This window comes from Denticeps clupeoides, chromosome 12 (assembly GCF_900700375.1).
Source record: "Denticeps clupeoides chromosome 12, fDenClu1.1, whole genome shotgun sequence".
Classification (NCBI taxonomy): Eukaryota; Metazoa; Chordata; class Actinopteri; order Clupeiformes; family Denticipitidae; genus Denticeps; species Denticeps clupeoides.
The window spans coordinates 7705875-7723957 of NC_041718.1; the positions used below are offsets into that span (position 1 = coordinate 7705875).

The 18083-nt window shown below is 45.1% G+C and overlaps 2 protein-coding genes across 3 annotated transcripts in view; both read left to right on the top strand.

Annotated features, from left to right (window-relative positions):
- Positions 1-6877, top strand: part of LOC114800330 (copine-9-like) — an 88988-nt gene extending 82111 nt beyond the window's left edge. The window contains exons 19-22 of the mRNA XM_028997528.1: positions 1546-1648; positions 2435-2492; positions 3113-3186; positions 3975-6877. Coding sequence (XP_028853361.1) covers positions 1546-1648; positions 2435-2492; positions 3113-3186; positions 3975-4160 — 421 coding nt within the window. The 3' untranslated portion in view covers positions 4161-6877. The remainder of the gene's footprint in view (positions 1-1545; positions 1649-2434; positions 2493-3112; positions 3187-3974) is intronic.
- Positions 6878-8454: 1577 nt separating this feature from the next.
- On the top strand, positions 8455-16090 carry si:dkey-156n14.3 (zinc finger protein ZXDC). 2 transcript variants are annotated; one of them, XM_028997526.1, is made up of 13 exons: positions 8455-8945; positions 9026-9092; positions 9185-9219; positions 9268-10132; positions 10215-10367; positions 10736-10814; positions 11135-11265; positions 11339-11509; positions 11588-12357; positions 12455-12539; positions 14743-14915; positions 15002-15103; positions 15516-16090. In XM_028997526.1, exons 1-13 carry the CDS (start codon positions 8532-8534, stop codon positions 15600-15602), a joined length of 3132 nt encoding a protein of 1043 aa, XP_028853359.1. In that variant the 5' UTR covers positions 8455-8531; the 3' UTR covers positions 15603-16090. The 2 variants fall into 2 exon arrangements, with proteins under 2 accessions (XP_028853359.1, XP_028853358.1); XM_028997525.1 differs by having other exon boundaries at positions 9185-10132.
- The last annotated feature ends 1993 nt before the right edge of the window (positions 16091-18083 follow it).

Sequence of the window (18083 nt, forward strand, 5' to 3'; positions counted from 1 at the left end):
TGTACAATCCTCACTTGCTGTGTGTTTTAGCAGTATTGAGCTATTTAACAGCCCTGTATAATAGTGGGCCTTTTAAATTTTAGCATTGCAGTAACTACTTTGTCATATCAGAAATACTGCATCATTTGTTTTACAATAAACACAATGTGTCCTGTAAATGCATAAAAATGCTTTGCTGCAGATCTACAGTTCCCATTTTTAATTATTATTCACTGACAAGCGCATTTGGCACACAAAGGGCACTGCACCCACATGCCATGCTTATGTTTAAATTTCACCCTTGTGGAAGATGCAGTTGAGATGCTGTTGAAACATGCAATGCCACCCCCATATCTACTGCCCTATGGCATTAAACATTAACAGCAACATTCATTTCAGCATGATTCCCATAAGCAGGCCAGGAAGAAGTGGATCAGCACCCGATCCTGAAATAACATTTACCAGGAATTGTGTGAAAATGTGCTTATTTGGCATGGGTATAGAATCACTGTGGGTATTCTGGGAGGAGAAGATAATCATGGGCCAGTCTGTGACCTTAATGATGGCTTATGAATCAGCCCTAGAGTTTCCCTGGAGAAAGAGAGAAGTGCATCCGGACGCTCACCGGTCCTTATTGCGCCAAGCACGTCGTGGGTAGGTGAGAGAGTTAATTGGTCAGACTCGCTCATCCTTTCGCAATGTGACTTGGAATTTTTGTCTTCCATGGTTCCACCTATCCAAACCACTTGAGGATGTCCTGCAGCCGTCAGGGGCTGTGCTGCTATCTGCAGGTCCCCAGATGCTGAGAGTGACAGAGAGGGAGATTGGAGATTTGTATATATATTTTTTTGCTTATTTGATTTGATCCCTGTTGAGACTCTAGATGATTGTCATGGATATGGTGATGGATAGATATATATATTTTAAAGGACATGGTGACATTTTGAGAATGTCCTTATCAGCCAGTGGGTTGCGATGGGAATCTCTCTCTGTTTGTGTGCGAGCGTGTTTGTGTGCACGGCTGCTGATTTCGCCTATATCCAGCGTGACCGACTTCAGAGCCCGCCGGCCATTCTGCAAATAATCTCCAGGATGACTGTACCAGAAGTCTGATTACGGCCCTGTATACACAAACAGGGAGCTGTTTCAGAGCGGTTCTGCCCCAAATCGCTCAGGCACTGAGAAGCCCTTTAATATGGCAGAATTACACAGAGTGTCATTTCAGCTGTCGGTCATTCTGTTCTGGGGTTCACGGTGAAAAATAAGTAGGATTGTGGGCTCGCGGGAGAACAGCGGCCCACAAAGCTGTCAGTTATTTCACCGTGTTATTGTATGGGTTTAAGCATGTGTCAAAATGGCTTAAATTGAGAGTCCTTCCAGAACGTGCACTGATTTTTTGTACTACTACTGATGTCTTGTACTACTCTGCAGCTCTTATTTCCCTCCTCAACAAACAACAAAAGTTTATGGAATGTAACCATCAGATGTGAAGACTCCATGTGAAGCGTACAGTTATGTATGAGCAATCCCGCTGTAGCAGCTTACTCCGTTACTCCTCTTTTGCAGGTCAGCGAAGGAGGTGACGGACGGCTCTCAGTACTTCGTGCTGCTGATGATCACTGACGGAGTCATATCGGACATGGTGCAAACCAAGGAGGCCGTGGTTAATGTGAGGACCCATCACTCTCTATCCAACTTCACCAAATCACACAAAACTCCCTTGGCACTTTTATGCAAAATTAATTATAGCTGTAATGGGTGAGCTGCAAATTTCCAAAATGGTCATTATTGCATTTCATTTAAATCTTTACAGACCCTATTTCCTTTGAGGTTGGATGAGGGTGTCTCATCCATGATAATATTTTAAATAGCTGAAATTATCGAGGATGTCACTCATTTAGCAAAAAGAAGCAATGCAAGTGCTTTGGCATGCATGGAAAGCACATTAAGCTAGTGTAAGAGAAAAGCAACAGACAAAACTTGAAATCTATGTTGTTAGATGTAATCAAACTTATGTTGTGAATTGTTAGTGACTTGGGAAGTCGTGGTGCACACCAGAAAATAGTGCCCCCAGAAGGCCACTGTGTATTTGAACTATGACCTGTAACTGAGCATCTTTGTCATCATGGAGGCAGAATGGATTGGCCCTGCTCAGTGGAAGGTGGTCCAAAAGTGTGACCAGAAGGGCCAAAGGAGTATTCACTGTCAGTGCAATATGTTGCACTTTCTTGTGTCATTTGTGAGTACGCACGTCTCAACAATTCTCCGAATGTCTAATTAAGATGATCATTTTACCGACAACTGCTGCCCAAAATGCATCCGCTTAAAAGATCAGTTTATGAGTTGAATTTCAGTGGAGCTATGCGGTCCTAAAGCAGTGTAATATTCATGGTAGATCATTCACTGTTACTTATTCTTTTGGTTTAGAATGATCTGTGTGTTTTACTGTCCCCAGGCTGCTTCTCTTCCCATGTCTATCATTATAGTAGGAGTGGGACCTGCTGAATTTGATGGTAAGTACAGTCCATGTTTTTGTGAGAGAGAGGTTTAGAGCTCACCATGGCATGATGATAACCATACACTGCTCGTCTTGAAGAGTGTTGCGATGTGCCTTGCTCAGCAGTGGCAGATAGTGATTAAAAACAGCAGAGAGGACAGTCAGAAACAAACTGTGATATGTAAAACAAAGAGAGTCTATCATCCTGAATGTTAATTGGTTGCATGATTTGTGGGTAGACTGTGCTGCATAATGAATATAATGTTATTTGTGTATGGGTCCTGTGAGTCTCCAGGGGTTTGGTAGAATCACGGGAGACCTGAACCCACCTGCACGCCACTAATACTCTTCCAGTTAACAGTCCTCTTCTCCTGCAGCCAGAAGCACCATCTGTCACCTCTCTGTGCCATATCTGGGCACACAAACACACATATATTCACGCTCACATAAGCATCTGTCTCAAAACATTTACTAATCTAACAAATACACAGTTGAGCAGGAGTGTGTGTGTGTGTGTGTGTGTGTGTGTGTGTGTGTGTGTCAAGGTGCATCTGTACAGAAGTACAGAATAAAGACGGAATGTTAATGACTGCTGTGCACCCTGCCAACACCTAAAATTTTCACCTCACTCCGCAGCAATGGAGGAGCTAGATGGCGATGAGGTGAGGGTGTCCTCTAGGGGGCGCTATGCCGAAAGAGACATTGTACAGGTAAACAAATCTTTTTCACCAGTGTCATAAGGCGCCTTACCACTCCCTCACATCCAGTTGCTGTTCACAACCAGTCACTGTTCACAACCCATACCAGGACAATGAGCGCAAGGCATGCACGAACCAGTCATACACACTCAAACCTATGGCCAATTGAGTCACCTAGTGGACATGCTTTTATCATTTCAGTCACTTGCTAGGTGCATAGATATTGAGGATTTATGTATTGCTATAACATCTGAAGAAATATGCTATATAACTCAGGCCGCTGAACCATGGCACTCAGTCCATAAGACCTAATAAATGTTTTCAGTGTAGGCCCAGCCAGTAGATTCAAATACATCACAATTAAAACTGAACAAGATAGTCATGGCCCAGGTGGAATAAGCCTTAAGGCCACACAGGGACAAAACCAATTATATTCACCAACCAGGTGGAGAGATTAAATAGGTTTACTTCCATGTCAGGGCTTCTTTTTTAGACTTCTTAAAATGTTTCAGATTGCACACATTTAAATTGCAAAATGCCCATATGAATAATTGAAGCATCAATTTCATCACATAAATCCCATACTTTGCACATATTACACAGAACAGGAAGAACATCAATAAATTATATACATTTCTAAAAAATGCTGTGACTTCCACACTAAGACTTGTTTGTCACTCACTGTGCGGCCAGTAAGGTGTCAGAGTTAGTATCAGTTTACCATTTTTTATGAAAGTAATTCTCACCGTATTGACTTTCACAAGTGTAATGCTCCAGCTGATGTCACTTTCTCCTGCCAGTTTGTGCCCTTCCGGGATTACATCGACCGCTCTGGGAACCAGGTGTTGAGCATGGCTCGACTGGCCAAGGATGTGTTGGCAGAGATCCCCGACCAGCTGCTCTCCTACATGAAGAGCAGGGGCATTGAACCTCGCCCCGCCCTGCCCAACACCAACAACTCCCAGAGCCTCAGCTTGCGTATCTGAGCAGGGGTGATGGCCTTTAACCTTTTCAATGCTGCCACCCCCCCCCACCCCCCATCCGCCTGTCTGCCACCCAGTATCTGTACAGTGTTGAGGAGCCAAAGTCCTCCCCACCTTCCTTCACCCAAAACCCCAACACTCTCTGCTCACCTTCTCTCTCCATCTTGCTGTCTGTCAAACCACAATGGATCTTAAAGCATAACATTCTTGGAAGTGAAGCACAAGACTCTGTCTGGCAAGGGAGCCTTTTTAACCCACAGTAAGACATATGGTCCAGAATTTTAATTAGTCATAATCTAGTCATTAAAAAAAAGAAAAGAAAAATTGATGTTAACTCCAGCCCCATGACCCCTGCATGCAGTGAATTTTCCTTTTCAACCTCAGTGTGCCCCTTTCATTGGCAGAAATAAAAAAAAAAATTTAAAAAAGAGAGAAGAAGGGCAAAATGGCATCTCTTCAGTCTCATGTGAGAACTGAGGGGCGGGGTGGTAACGTGACTGCTGTGCCCTGCCCGTTCACCACCCAGGCCGAGGCAACAAAGGGACTTCAGTCCAGTCTGGCTTCTTCTCAGGGTCTCTGCAAGGCAATGGAGGTTGACAGAAGCTGTAAAGGCTGAGGAGGAGCGCTGAGGTCTCGCTTTCCGTACATCGCCTCTGCGCGACTGTCAAGGACGACGCCTTTTTGTCTCTGCTTGCTTGGCGACTCTGAACTTGCTTGTGTGGCTCTGCAGTATACAGCGTCTTGTATTCAACAGGTGGTGTTTGTTGGAATGTCTTTTAACAGGAAGTGGGCAGAACTATCCTGCTTTCTTTATGCAGAAGGCTTGCCTTGAACATGCTGATGAATCGTTCTTGATTTCTAAAAACCCACAGCACACATGTGTTATTTACACTAGTTCAAATGAACCCCTAAATTTGGACACTTATATTGTTAAAAAAAGCAACAGTAGTAAATTCCATCTTTTGCTCAATTAAAAAGATGACTGTGAATCTGTTTAAAAAGTGTAATGAATGAATTGATTGTGATTAATTGTGATTCATACTTAAGACTAAATCTTGGTATAATGCATGTTTTAAACTCAGACAGGGATCTTTTTTAATAAAACACCCTGCAGACAGTATATAAAATAGAAAATTGGCAAATTGCTTTTAGCTCAGTCACGCAAACAAAAACGCTGGTAACCGCGATTTTAAAACAAAAATTCATCTGGTTTCGCCTGATTTCCACTCTCTGATATACAAAAAAAAAAACCATCCAGATACAGGCACAATGCAGACACGCCCGTGTTTGAGAACCTCAGCAGCCATTAGAAATGAATGGAAATGCATCAGGCCCATGACAGGCCCATAATTTACTAATGGTAGGGACCTACTTATGCTGTCCAAACGATATCCAGCGAGTGAGGGGTTCTTTTTTTTTTTTAAATGTAGGCCCTGGCCTCAATGAGATTTTTTAATATATATATTTCATTGTACATTTCCTCTTCCTGCACTTGTAACCTGTGTGGCTTGTGCGAGGTTCAGAGATGAATAATTCATGGCCCAGCTCACAGGCAATAGATCTGCTCTCTCTCTCTCTCTCTCTTTCTCTCTCTCTCACTTTTAGAAAGAAAGACCCGGCAACTCCCGCTGAACAAAACTAGGACAAAAGTGTTAGCAGACTTGAACCGTGAGCGGCAGCCCTCGCGCCGCCGGTCATCCTTGAGAGCGAGACGGTGTGTGTCTTTGCACCAACTCCTTAAAATCTGTGTGTGAGAGACTTGCTGCGTGCACGGCCACCACACCTGCGCTAACCTTTTATATAAATTTGCACGATGTTATCGTCCTGTGCCAATTTTTCTTACTTCAGAATGAACGGCAGGTCTAGCGAAAAAATATCATTGCATTGAATTATCATTGAATTAAATATCATTGAATTAAATGCTTGCTGACCAGCTCTTGGCAAACGCAAATGCTGGAAACCCAAATAATGACACTGAGGAGTTTTCGGAAAACATTTGGAAAACTGTTTTAATTGCAGAACATTTTCACCAGTTTAGGGTTTAAAAATGTCAGAGCAGTCTCTTTAAGTAATGGCTTTTCATTGATACAGCAGGCTTAGCACCATGCACCTTTCATCACAAATCAATAATTTCACAAGACTGCTACCACCGAGATACTGAGAAACCTACATTATTCTTCAGGATTTCTGTACCTGAAAGGAATAATTTATTGACTCGCCAATTAACATTCAGATGTGAATGTGGTTCTACAAAATATGTGTGTTTGAATATTTCGTAGAAAAACGTGGTCCTTCGTGTGCTGACAGTCCTTTCTGAAACCAGGATGAGTGGAACAGTGCTCACAGTTTCCTCTTAAATGTTCTCTGTAAATGGAGTGCAATCTGGTGGCAGATTGCACATTTGATCTGGGGCATTTCTCTCAATGCCGATCAAAACAAAGATGTGGGGACAGAATATGGATCCAGAATGTGGCCTTAATTTCTTTGTCCATTTTGTCGGGGGGGCGATGGAGATTTCCTAGATTTCAGGACTGCTAAGCTTGGTCAATCCACTTAAATATTTGCATGAACTCAATGGAACCGTTGACACTGGTTTCTAATGTTCTAGTTTTAGTAAGCATTTGTACACCACATAAAAAAAAAAAAACTACCAATGTGTGCAAAACGGTGTATATAGCTAGCAAACGTTGTGATCGTTTTCTATGATTGTGGATTGTTACGGTATATTTTTTGTTCACGTTCTTTGTTGTACACAGTGTCTGTAATAGAGCTGCCAATATAGAACAAGGCACAAAAAAAAAAGACAATGTAGCCTGCTAGACATTTTCTAACCAATTTAAGAGTTAATGGATAGAGATATATTTACCACGCCATTCTCATGTTTACACCAGTAGAAGTATTGGTTTAGTTCAGCAGCATGCACGGAATTACTGCTACTACTACTACCTACGTGCAGTTGATCAGCAAACTATTCACATGTTTCTTTTTTATATATATTATGAGCACGATTGTCCAAATATCTGTTCAGCAAGAGGTTATTTCTCCTGAGTGAAGCTCGGGACGAAGTGACAGCCAGGTACGCACACCGCATTACACGTTCTTGCACAGTAGCGTGGTCTTCGAACGTTAGTGTCTAGTCGTCAAAAACGGAGGAGGAGGACACGGCTCCTCGACTCAAATAACATTTGCATTATGCTTCAGTTGTTGCGAAAACCATTGGAACTGTTAAGTTGTCCACGTGCATGTGGAGCGAGCTTATGCACTGTTAAGAGGAGGTTGAAACAACGTGCAAAACCCATACCTCACGCCATGTTCAGTCTTCCTTACTTCACTCTTAGATGCCAAATTAATTCATTCTTGGAAATCAGTGGCATTTTCAAAACAGCGTTTTGGAGGAGCTTCTCCATTAAGAAGATGATTGATGTTTGGGAGGTGAAGGAGGGGATCTCCATTCGATCAATTCACATCATTTGTTTAGGCTTTTAATGTCATTCTTATCTGTTTGAATGTATTCCATCATTCCAGAGTGTTCTATTGTATGAATGTGAACATGTTGGCAATATTAAAGCACTTTAAAGCAAAAGGAGTAGTTACGACTGCAATTATGTTCACCACCCTGAAATGAGTTCCCTCCTTTCAGTAATTTGAAAAACTGACATCGCCATCTAGTGGTAAAAAGTATGTTCTTCCACCTTTTTATAACAAAACGTAGCACACTGTTTAAATATACTACATTTATGTTACGTCGATGGTTTCGATTATTCCCGTCATATATAATTCTTACATCGACGTTGTGATGGTAGTCCCGTCGTTTATCGCTGCCTGAAAAGTTGGACAATATGCCTTACCAAACTTGTCCAGATCTTTATGGTCATCCGTTCATTAGCGATGAATCACATGTGAGAGAACGACTCTATCCGAATAATTATAGTGAACGATTGAAACCTTGTCGGAAACCCTATTCTTCATTTCCCTTGTACATATAGGACGTCACGTAAGGCAGATGTGGAGATCTCCTTGTTTTTGGAAAAAGAACAACCTCAGAATAGGAAGCTAGACATAGAATTTGCCTTTTATTGATGAAAAAATTATATTGCTTCTCCATAGAACGTTTCTGGAACCTCATCATTTAAAAACAGACAGGTGAGAATAATAATGAAAAATAAATCCCACAATTTTGTACAGCAGCAATATTAATAATAACTAATATAGTTTGGAAAAAAAAAAAAAAAAAGATCCATTCTCGGATTCGAATGTTCCGGATCTCTCGTGTGAACCGAGTCGAAAGGTCCGGATCCCTGAAAAGAGCCGGAATGCCCACCGCGGCTGAGAAGGGCGGGCCTTTATGTGTGCTCCTGCTACAGGGACACCAAGATGGAAATCCAGGGGCTTTCTGATGCCCAAAACGCTCACTATCAACATGGCGTCCCACGCAGAACAGGTTCGTCTCCGCCGGGAACCGCCACGGGGCCGCAACTCCGCTCCGTGTCGAGCGAAAGCCCGGCCGGGCCGCTTTCCGGTTCCGAGGGAACGCGGAGTGACAACAACAACCACCACCGGCGGCCTGGCAGCGCTGCCTGCAGCCCGCCGGAGGAAGATGGCAGCGGCTCAGCCCGCGGCAGGAGCGTCCGGGCGGGCGGAGCCGGGGACGAGTGCGCGGAGCCGGGAAGGGGGCCGCCGAGGTACGACGCGGACGGCGAGCAGAGCGCGTTGCAGATGGCGCTGCCGCTGTTCGAGGACGGAGACGGAGACGCGGAGCCCGACCCGCGCCGCGCCGGACGGCCGCTGGTAAGCCGGGCCCGACACGCGAGTACCGGGGCGGGTGGGGACGGGGTTTTTAACGCGCGTTAACGCCGTGTTGCTCGCAGGCGCAGGAAATGGACGCGGACGTGGCCCACAAAGAGCCGCCGGCGTGTCGTCTGACCCGGGCGAACGGTGAGAATAAGCGGCGTGAGGGCCGATGGGAAATGGCGGCGTGCGTTACTGCTTCTCGCTAATCTCACCACCGCGATTTATCGTTTTGTAAGGGGACGGAAACCTGGTCCAGCCAGCGGAGATGGCGGCCGATGGAAACGGCGCCGAGTTCGTCTCGGACCTCGCAGGCCTCGGCGCCGATAACCGAGCCTCCCACGAGACCTTCTCCGGCACCATCATGATCAACAACCAGAGCATCATCGTGACCATCGAGAACGGGGTGCTGACCCTGGCCGCCCCGCCCGAGGGCTACGCCTACAAAGACGACAGCATGGTCAGCTTGAAGGAGCACCTCGGGATGAAGGAGCACGAGGACATCGTTCTTCTCAACTACGACAGCGGCACCAAGTCGATCGGCAAGATCAGCAACGAGCCCAAAACCGTCCTGTGCGTAAGCGACTCGGAGCTGAACCTCGCCGACGACGGCTCGCTCCCCGAACTGGCCGCTTTGGACCCCTGCACGTCTGTCAAGCAGGAGGGCGTCGCCTTGTGCGCCATGGATGAAGGGGACGATCTTGAGGAGCAGTGTGACAAAAGCATGGCCGTAGTCTGTGAGGAGGAGCTGCAGCCCGCCAGCTCGACCGGCGCCGGATGCCTTTCCAAAAAAGCCGCCCTGGTGACGTACTGCTGCCCCCAGCCCGGCTGCTCGGAGAACTTGGACTCCCGCCAGAAGCTTAAGATGCACCTCCTCTTCCACACGGAGGACCAGCGGCCCTTCAAGTGCATGGTGGACGGGTGTGGCTGGTCCTTCACCACCTCCTACAAGCTGAAGCGCCACCTGCAGTCCCACGACAAGCTGCGGCCCTTCCGCTGCGAATGGGAGAACTGCGGCCGGCACTTCACCACGGTGTACAACCTGAAGGCGCACGCCAAGGCCCACGACCGCGAAAACACGTTCGCCTGCGAGATCTGCAGCGAGCGCTTCCGCAGCGCCACGCGACTCGCCAACCATCAGAGGACGCACTTTGAGCCCGAAAGGCAGTACAAGTGCGAGTTTCCTGGTAAGTTTCCTTTGGTGTTTGTCCCCCCTCCACCTCCCCTAAAGTTGTTAGTTGACCGTAATTTGCGTGCGTTTGTCTCCAGGATGTGAGAAGACCTTCATCACCTTCAGCGCCTTGTTCTCCCACAACCGCTTTCACTTCAGAGAGACCGGCCAATTCACCTGCACCTTCCCCGGATGCGATAAGCGCTACGACAAAGCCTGTCGGCTCAAAATCCACCTGAGGAGTCACACAGGTAGAAAAATTCCATCCATATGTATATACAATATGCAAAAAAAAAAAAAACGAGCACAATATACTTTCTCATATCAAACTAATATTTTTTTTCCAATCGATTTCAGTTATCAAATGTTTTTTCTTTTTCATGTCTATAATTTTTCACTTTTTTCCTTCCCACGTATTATTCCATTTTTTTTTTTTCAATTTTATTTAATTTGCGGGCATCAGGGTGCTGCTATCAACTCGTGTTCATTTAAAAGTGATGTAAACACTAGCTGAACGTGCACGTTTCTGCCATGCACTGATCTCAGAGACCAAACTCAATTTCATCATCAGTCAAATGCAAATTACTGATGTCTTTCTTTTTTTTTTTTTATGCTGTAGGTGAACGGCCATTTGTTTGTGACTTTGAGGCCTGCAGTTGGACCTTTACCAGCATGTCAAAGTTGCTGAGACACAAAAGGTAAAAAAAAAAAATCTTTCCAGTGTGACTGGATTCATTTTGGGATTTCTGAAAATGAATGGAAGATAATACCTGACACGGTGATGTAGTTCTTTCTCCATTACTGATGGCGGTGGCCTCGCGGTTAAGAATCCCAAACCACCAAGGTGCCACTGAGGTCCCCTCTATCAAGGATCCGTCCCCACACACTGCTCCCCGGGCGCCTGTCTTGGCTGCCCAACTGCTCACCAATTGTGGTGCGGGGTTAAAAGCAGAGGACACATTTCGTTGTGTCACCGTGTGCTGTGCATCACAATGATAATCACTTTTTTTATTATCAGAAAACATGATGACGACCGCCGGTTCACTTGCCCAGAAGAAGGCTGTGGCAAGTCCTTTACTCGGGCAGAGCACCTGAAAGGCCACAGCATCACACATTTGGGCACCAAGCCCTTCGAGTGCCACATTGAAGGTAGAGCTCCTCCCCTTCCTCTTCCAGCTTTCTCATCCTGACAACTATACAGGAAACCCGTTCGTGTTCCTAGGCTGCAGTGCGAAGTTTTCGGCGCGTAGCAGCCTGTACATTCACTCCAAGAAGCACAGACAGGACGCTGTGTGTCTGCGCAGCCGCTGCCCTGTGACCGGATGCACCAAACACTTCTCCTCTCGCAGCAGTCTGAAGAGCCACATGGTCAAACACCACAACCTCAGTGCAGGTGCTGCTCAAACATATTTCCTCTCGTGTTTTTGAACCTTTAAACCTGCACCTTTAAAAATACCTTCCCAAATTTCAGATGTGCTGAACCAGCTGGAGACCAGGACCACCCTCACCCCCAGCAGTGAGCTGACCAGTGCAGGGCAGAGCGCTGGGCCTGGTGCTGGACCCTCTGCTCCTGACCTGGCAGGACTGGACCTCAGTTCCCTGTTTTCTGGCGTAGCTGCTGGGACGTCTGCTGGACCAGGTGCCCCCGCCAGCGCCGTGGCGCCTACCGCTTTCACCATGGACATGTCTCTGGTCAGCAGTGGCATCCTCACTATAGACCCCTCCACTGTGGGCTCCACATTAGCCGCTAAAACTGTAGACCCTCTGATCCTCGCCACAAGTGCTGACATCAGCTCACATGTTCTGGACGCAGGGACCACCGGGGTGCTTCCTCAGGGGACTCTTAACCTGGACGATGTTCAGACCGTTAACCCCGAGGCCCTGGGCCCCCTCACCGCTCTGGCCATTCAGGGAGCCACAGGCACAGAACAGCTCCATGCTCTCAGCTCGTCCAGCTCCCTCACCGCCGACCCTCCGTCCTCCTCCCTCGCCCACTGTCCGTCGCTGTCCTCCTCGTCCACCTTGACTGCCACTGCTGTCCCTGACCTCCTGTCCCCTGCACCCAAGGCTGACGTGGGGGCGAGCGGGCATGCCGGAGGGCCTTTGCTGGGAGGCGTAGAGGTGCTGGCACAGCCGGAGGGTCCGAAGCGGAGTAACCCGTTTGTGTTCCCGGCCCACGGCACGTCCTACAGCAGCCAGAAAGAGTCGGACCTGAGCCCCATCACCGCTTGCGCTTTCATTGTGAGTTTAAATTTCATTGTTTCTTTCTCTTTCAAAGATTAATTTTCCTGTCTGGCGAAGACGTAGGAAATGTTCTCTTTTATGCGTTGCGTTGTAGGAAGGGGGTGGCTCAGCTCGAACGGATTACAGAGCGATCCAGCTGGCCAAGAAGAAGAAGCAGAAAAGCCCAGGAGGCTCTGCAGGTAACGGCATGTCCATGCAAGATGTCTAGTGCCTCCACATCAGGGTTGGGCAAACTGTTTAGCTCAGGGGCCATATTTACTTCTAACACTGGACAGCCGGGCCGGGCCGGCACCGTATGCATACATACCAGATATAAACACGAAAAAAGGCATTACGGTTCCACAGTCAGTAATGCAGAAAGCCAAGGACTGATCTCCTACACGTCAAACGACTGCACCCATGTAATCATTCTTTTTTACGTTTGCGATATGAGCATTTTGTGTATTTGACGTGTGTGTGTGTGTGTGTGTGTGTTTAATGATTTGATCCGTTTCTTTATATCTGGTAGTACAAAGGAATGAAAATGCATGTGTGAAATCGAGCCTTTTAATGTTCCCACTCGACCATCTCAGATTTGGCTCCAAAAATTCCAGGTTCGCCCAGTTCCCAATTAGAGCTGTGAGCTTTCACTGGTCTCATGATTCGATTTGATCACATTAATAAAGGCCTATTATGAGATGAGAGTTAAGGCCTCGCTAACATGGATCTCTGCACCAGGCATTTGTCAGGTGAGCATGGACTGAACTCCGATCGCTGAATGCAACGTTTTCTTGGTGTCTGTTTCTGCCGAGAATTAAACGCCGTCAAGCGAACGCCAGTGAAGTGGCAATTAAATGCGGCTACAAAATGCAGCCAATGGCGTTCATTTCAAACATCCGTGTGGACGAGGCTGTACTCAGATCAGGCTGCCACAGAATTTTTATTCAGCCGCCAGAAAATCAGCAAGCAACGTCATTATGATGTTCTGTTTCACACGATTACGAGATTAATTTCGACACCCCTAATGTGCAGCATGCTAAGAAAATGTCCTTAACACGCGCATTAAACTCAACAGCTTATGGTAAACTATACATGAAGGTAGCCTGTATGCAATCTTTAGTAGATATTATCATTTTTATGATGTATGATTTATGGAACTCACTACATGTATTATAAAGCTGGAAACTTTGGGATGACTGTTGTAAAATTTCATGAAACTTTCTGGTTCGTTTTCACATTCCTCAAGTGTTCAGCTGTGGTGTTTGGAACAGAATACATTTTTGCAGGGCTTTGTGGATTCATGAAATGCCTCTCTTATGCTTCCAACCCACCCGTAATGGTTGTTCTATATTGACCAGGTGTCCCGTCACTGATCCGGAATCCCCGTGAAATCTCTTCATCTGTGTGTTCTACCTAATTTTAAAAATAAAATCCAGTCAATGCAAGTGTTTCACTGACTGGCTTGAAACAGTACCTGGCACTATGACCACCAATATGCTTTCCAGCTTGGCAGCCAAGGACTTTCTTTACTAATCCAGACAAATGTTACCGTTGGAAGAGGTCTTCAGGGTTTCTCTGCAGCCCCTCACTTTACGGTGCCATCTATTCATGCAGCGTGCTGTTCCAAAGAACTTCCATTCTGCCGAGGAGTGGTGCAACATATTGATTACGTTTTTTATACTGAGGAGCAGCTCCATCACTGAAATAAGGAATTTCTCCTCTTATAACACAAGTTATAACACTGCACAAAAAAAAAATAATCATTCTTAAAATAATCACTTACTATGCTCATGTCTGAACATCTCAGCTGCTCATCGTCCTTGTAATATATTGCAAAAGGATGCAGGGTACACTGGCAGTTTTGGTGAAGAATTTCAACGAATGTGCTAAAAACAGACACCTAATCTTTCTAAAACAGTCAGTTTTATGTGTGTGGATGCAGTCCTTTTTTTTTGCTATAACGTTAAAAAAATGGCAACAAATTGATCCGTTCCCATTTTGAACCTAATTGAAGCCCCCAGAATTCTATGGTAAACCAAAAGCACGTGTAAAAGTCCCTAATCTACATATTCTGGTGCAAGATTTTTAACTCTTGAAAAAAGGGAAGGACTTATCTTATTTTTCTAGATACAGCAATCTCAAAGTGAAAACCTGTAGCAAAACTGTATTTTTCTTTGTCAAAACTATTAGGAGTTGGGAGCTAAGATTTGGGACTTACTATTTGCGTGTGTGAACCTCCTGGAATTTGAGATGTTTGAATGGCAGCATTCAGACTCATCACACATCCCTACACATCCCTATTTGTTTTTCAGAGGTTAATCACAGTTTTCAGAAGGGAGGAAGTGAACTTCAAACCTCTGTCTGCTGCTACTGGGCTTTAGCTAAAATGCTGTTTTGTCTTAGGTGGCTCAGGCATCAGCCAAAGGAAGAGCAAATGTGGTAAAGGAGGAAGTGCTCCTGTCCCTTTGGCCACAACTAGCAGTCACTTTGGGGAAGGGGCAGCCTCGGCCAATGGGGGATTAACTCTCCGAGACCCGGTTACTGGAGCTCAGTATGTGCAGATTCAGCTGCTGCAAGTGAGTCCCGTTCTATCCAAAACCTACACTGAATTCTGCCTTAAAACTCAGAGTAAATACTTTTTGAATTGTGTCTTTGTGCAAAGGATGACCCTGCCAGTGATGGAGATCTGCCATTCCAGTTGAGCTCCCAGCCTTCCAGCTCTCATTCCCAACTCACCGTAGACCTGCCGGTTAATATTCTTCAGGTAATGGTCTTGAATTGTGGGTGAGCAGTGGGCAGCCATGACAGGCGCCCGGGGAGCAGTGTGTGTGCTTTTGCTCAGTGGCACCTCAGTGGCACCTTGATTCAAACCGGCAACCTTCTAAAGGGGCAGTAGGGGGCATACATTTCTGCAAACATATTAGCATATCTGTTATATTATTATGAGAGGTTTACATATTCTCACATGCTTAATTGAATTTGCACCTGTATATTTTATCATTTTAAACAGTTTACTTATCATATAAAAATGGTTGTATTCCATGATTATTATGTTCTTTTAAATTATTTAAAAGGATTTATTTGTGCATTTACTTATTTAAAGCTTGTATTCCTCAGTAAGTAGAAGATGTTTGCAGAGTTGAATTGGTTTTGTTTTCTGGTCTTCTCATACGCAGGAGCCCTCTGCCTTGGCTGAAGATGACAACGGGTCTGATAATTCCCAGTTCACGGGGAGCACAATCAACCTGCAGGACCTGGAATGATTCCTGCGTGTCTGGCCATAATGGGACAGCTTGACACTTGCTTGGACTGGTGTAGATTTGGCTTGGGTTCCTGTACTGACTCTGGAGCGAATGGCCGTGCTGCCAATTTCTGATTCCAAAGACTGTTTCTACAAATTTACATGGTCTTGCAACTTTTGTACGTTAGGGGAACAACATATTTTCTGATGCACCTTGAGAGAGATTTTTATGTGAAAGTATATAATGTACCATTGCTATTTTTATTTTCTTAGATTGAGTTCGCCCTCCCACCCCCCTTTTTTTTTTTGTGAAATACCCAACAATGAAGTGTTAAATATCCTGCTGATGTGTGCTGTTGCACAGGCAGCTCTTTCTAATGAATGACCATCTGTTCGGTTGTAGCAGCCTTCAATAGGCTACTAGTTTCTTCAAAAGGTTTTGGCAGGGGAAGCCATGGTTCAATGTAAGAATGTACCACAGAAAACAAATAAATGTGCTCCTTGACAGCAGTTTCTACTAATATTTTTAACAGCTAACTTATTCGTTCTTGGCTTTAGATGCAAATACTTAAGATTCATCAGATCCCTTGTTTTTGCTCAAAAGACTTGAGCATTCTAATTTCTTACAGCCATTTAATTATGTATGTGTACAAATGACATGAAGTAATCTGGATTGTTCTTTTTGTGTCGAAAAGAAACCTCTTGGTCTTATTTATTAGCATTAATTTGCTATAACGAGAAGTAAAATAAAGACTGAAACAATTTTTCAGATCACAATGATTTTTAATATTATGACTGCATTAGGAAGTCTAGACTGCATCTAGAACAGTCTTTTCACATCTCTAATCTGTCATTTTAATTAATAGCTGCTGCGATTTCAGTTCAAGTAACTTGTTAAATGGCCAACAGTGAGCCAATCAGTAGTGGGCAGTGGATGCCTAGCAGGTAAGGAAGCAGACCCGTAATCAGAAGGTTGCCGGTTCGAATCCTCAAGCCACCAAAGTGCCACTGAGCAAAGCACCATTCCCACACACTGCTCCCTGGGCGCCTGTCATGGCTGCCCACTGCTCATCAAGGGTGATGGTTAAATGCAGAGGGCACATTTCATCACCGTGTGCTGTGCTGCAGTGTATGACAATGATAATCACTTCACTTTCACTTCAGTTATTAAGCCATATCGTTCATCGTTATGTTGACATTAGAAGATTAACTTTCTGTTTTAAAATAAATTTTAGGATTTTGTACAGATGTATAGTAAGCTTTTAAATACAATGCTAAAAAAATTAAGGGAACAGACACAATGTAACTCCAAGTCAATCACACTTTTGTGAAATAAAACTGCACATGAAGCAACACTGATTTCATGTGCTATTGTGCAAATGGAATAGACAACAGGTGGAAATTATAGACAGTCAGCAGGACATTCTTTTTTGTTCCCTTTTTAAGCAGTGTATCCAACTACTGTACTAATATCCTGATTCGACTGCAGCCACACATACCTCACACACTGGTAGTTGGCGCGAGGATTCGTCAGATATGGTGCACAAACACACATGGCCTGCAGTAGCCACACACTTATTTGTTTGCAAATGATTTCCATTTTGGTCCCTATTGTTTCCTACAACTATCCATAATTAGGGGGCACACTTCTTCTTAAGGACCATTTTCAGGGCTTAAGAAACACACTTCAGTGGAAACATATTAGCCTGATTTCCTCTGGAGTAAAACACCAGTCCCCTGCAACTACTGACCCTGACATGGCAATGCACAGAAACTATTTTTTAAGTTCAAGTTGAGCTGTATTGTCATTTCAGCTACATACATGTTAGACAGTACATAGTGAAATGAAAACTTTTCTGCAGAACCCGGTGCTACATGTAGCATTTTTAACAAAGTTACATACTGAGGTAAAGTTCACATGCAACATTGACCAACCGGGCTACATAACAACAAAGAAGACAGACAGCACTAAACAAAACAGTGAAATTAGTAATGAAGGTGCAGAGTAACAAATATGCAAATAATGGTGTGGTAATACTGCTGTAATAGAGATGTGTTCTGAACATAGAGGTAGAGCATCAGTTCAGAGTGGAAACTCCCTGAGTGTTCATGTGTCTGATGGCCTGTGGAAAGAAGCTATTGAAGCTATTACTGGCTGTGAGGGCCCGAATGCTCCGGATGGCAGGAGGGTGAAGACTCCTTCACAATGCTGGTGGCTTTCCAGATGCAGCGTGTTTGGTAAATGTCCATTATGGAGGGAAGAGAGACTCACTATCCGCTGTAGGGTCTTCCAGTACAATGCAGTGCAGTTCCCAAACCAGCCAGTGATGCAGCTGGTCAAAATGGTCCCTCTAAAAGGTGGTGACGATGGGTGGTGGGAAATGGGTTTTCCTCAGCCTTCGCCAGGCTTTCTTGGTTAACAAGCTGATGTTGAGAGTCCAGGAGAGGTTCTCCTATAGGTGAACACTGAGAATCTTTGTGTTCTTGACATTCTCCACACAAG

What these genes read in the sequence shown, in the direction of transcription:
- si:dkey-156n14.3 (XM_028997525.1), top strand. Translation starts at nt 8,532, where the DNA reads ATGGAAATCCAGGGGCTTTCTGATGCCCAAAACGCTCACTATCAACAT. An exon ending in CTTCGAGTGCCACATTGAAG is followed by an intron (nt 11,266 to 11,338) that starts GTAGAGCTCCTC and finishes TCGTGTTCCTAG; the next exon opens with GCTGCAGTGCGAAGTTTTCG. An exon ending in TGCCGGTTAATATTCTTCAG is followed by an intron (nt 15,104 to 15,515) that starts GTAATGGTCTTG and finishes TCTCATACGCAG; the next exon opens with GAGCCCTCTGCCTTGGCTGA.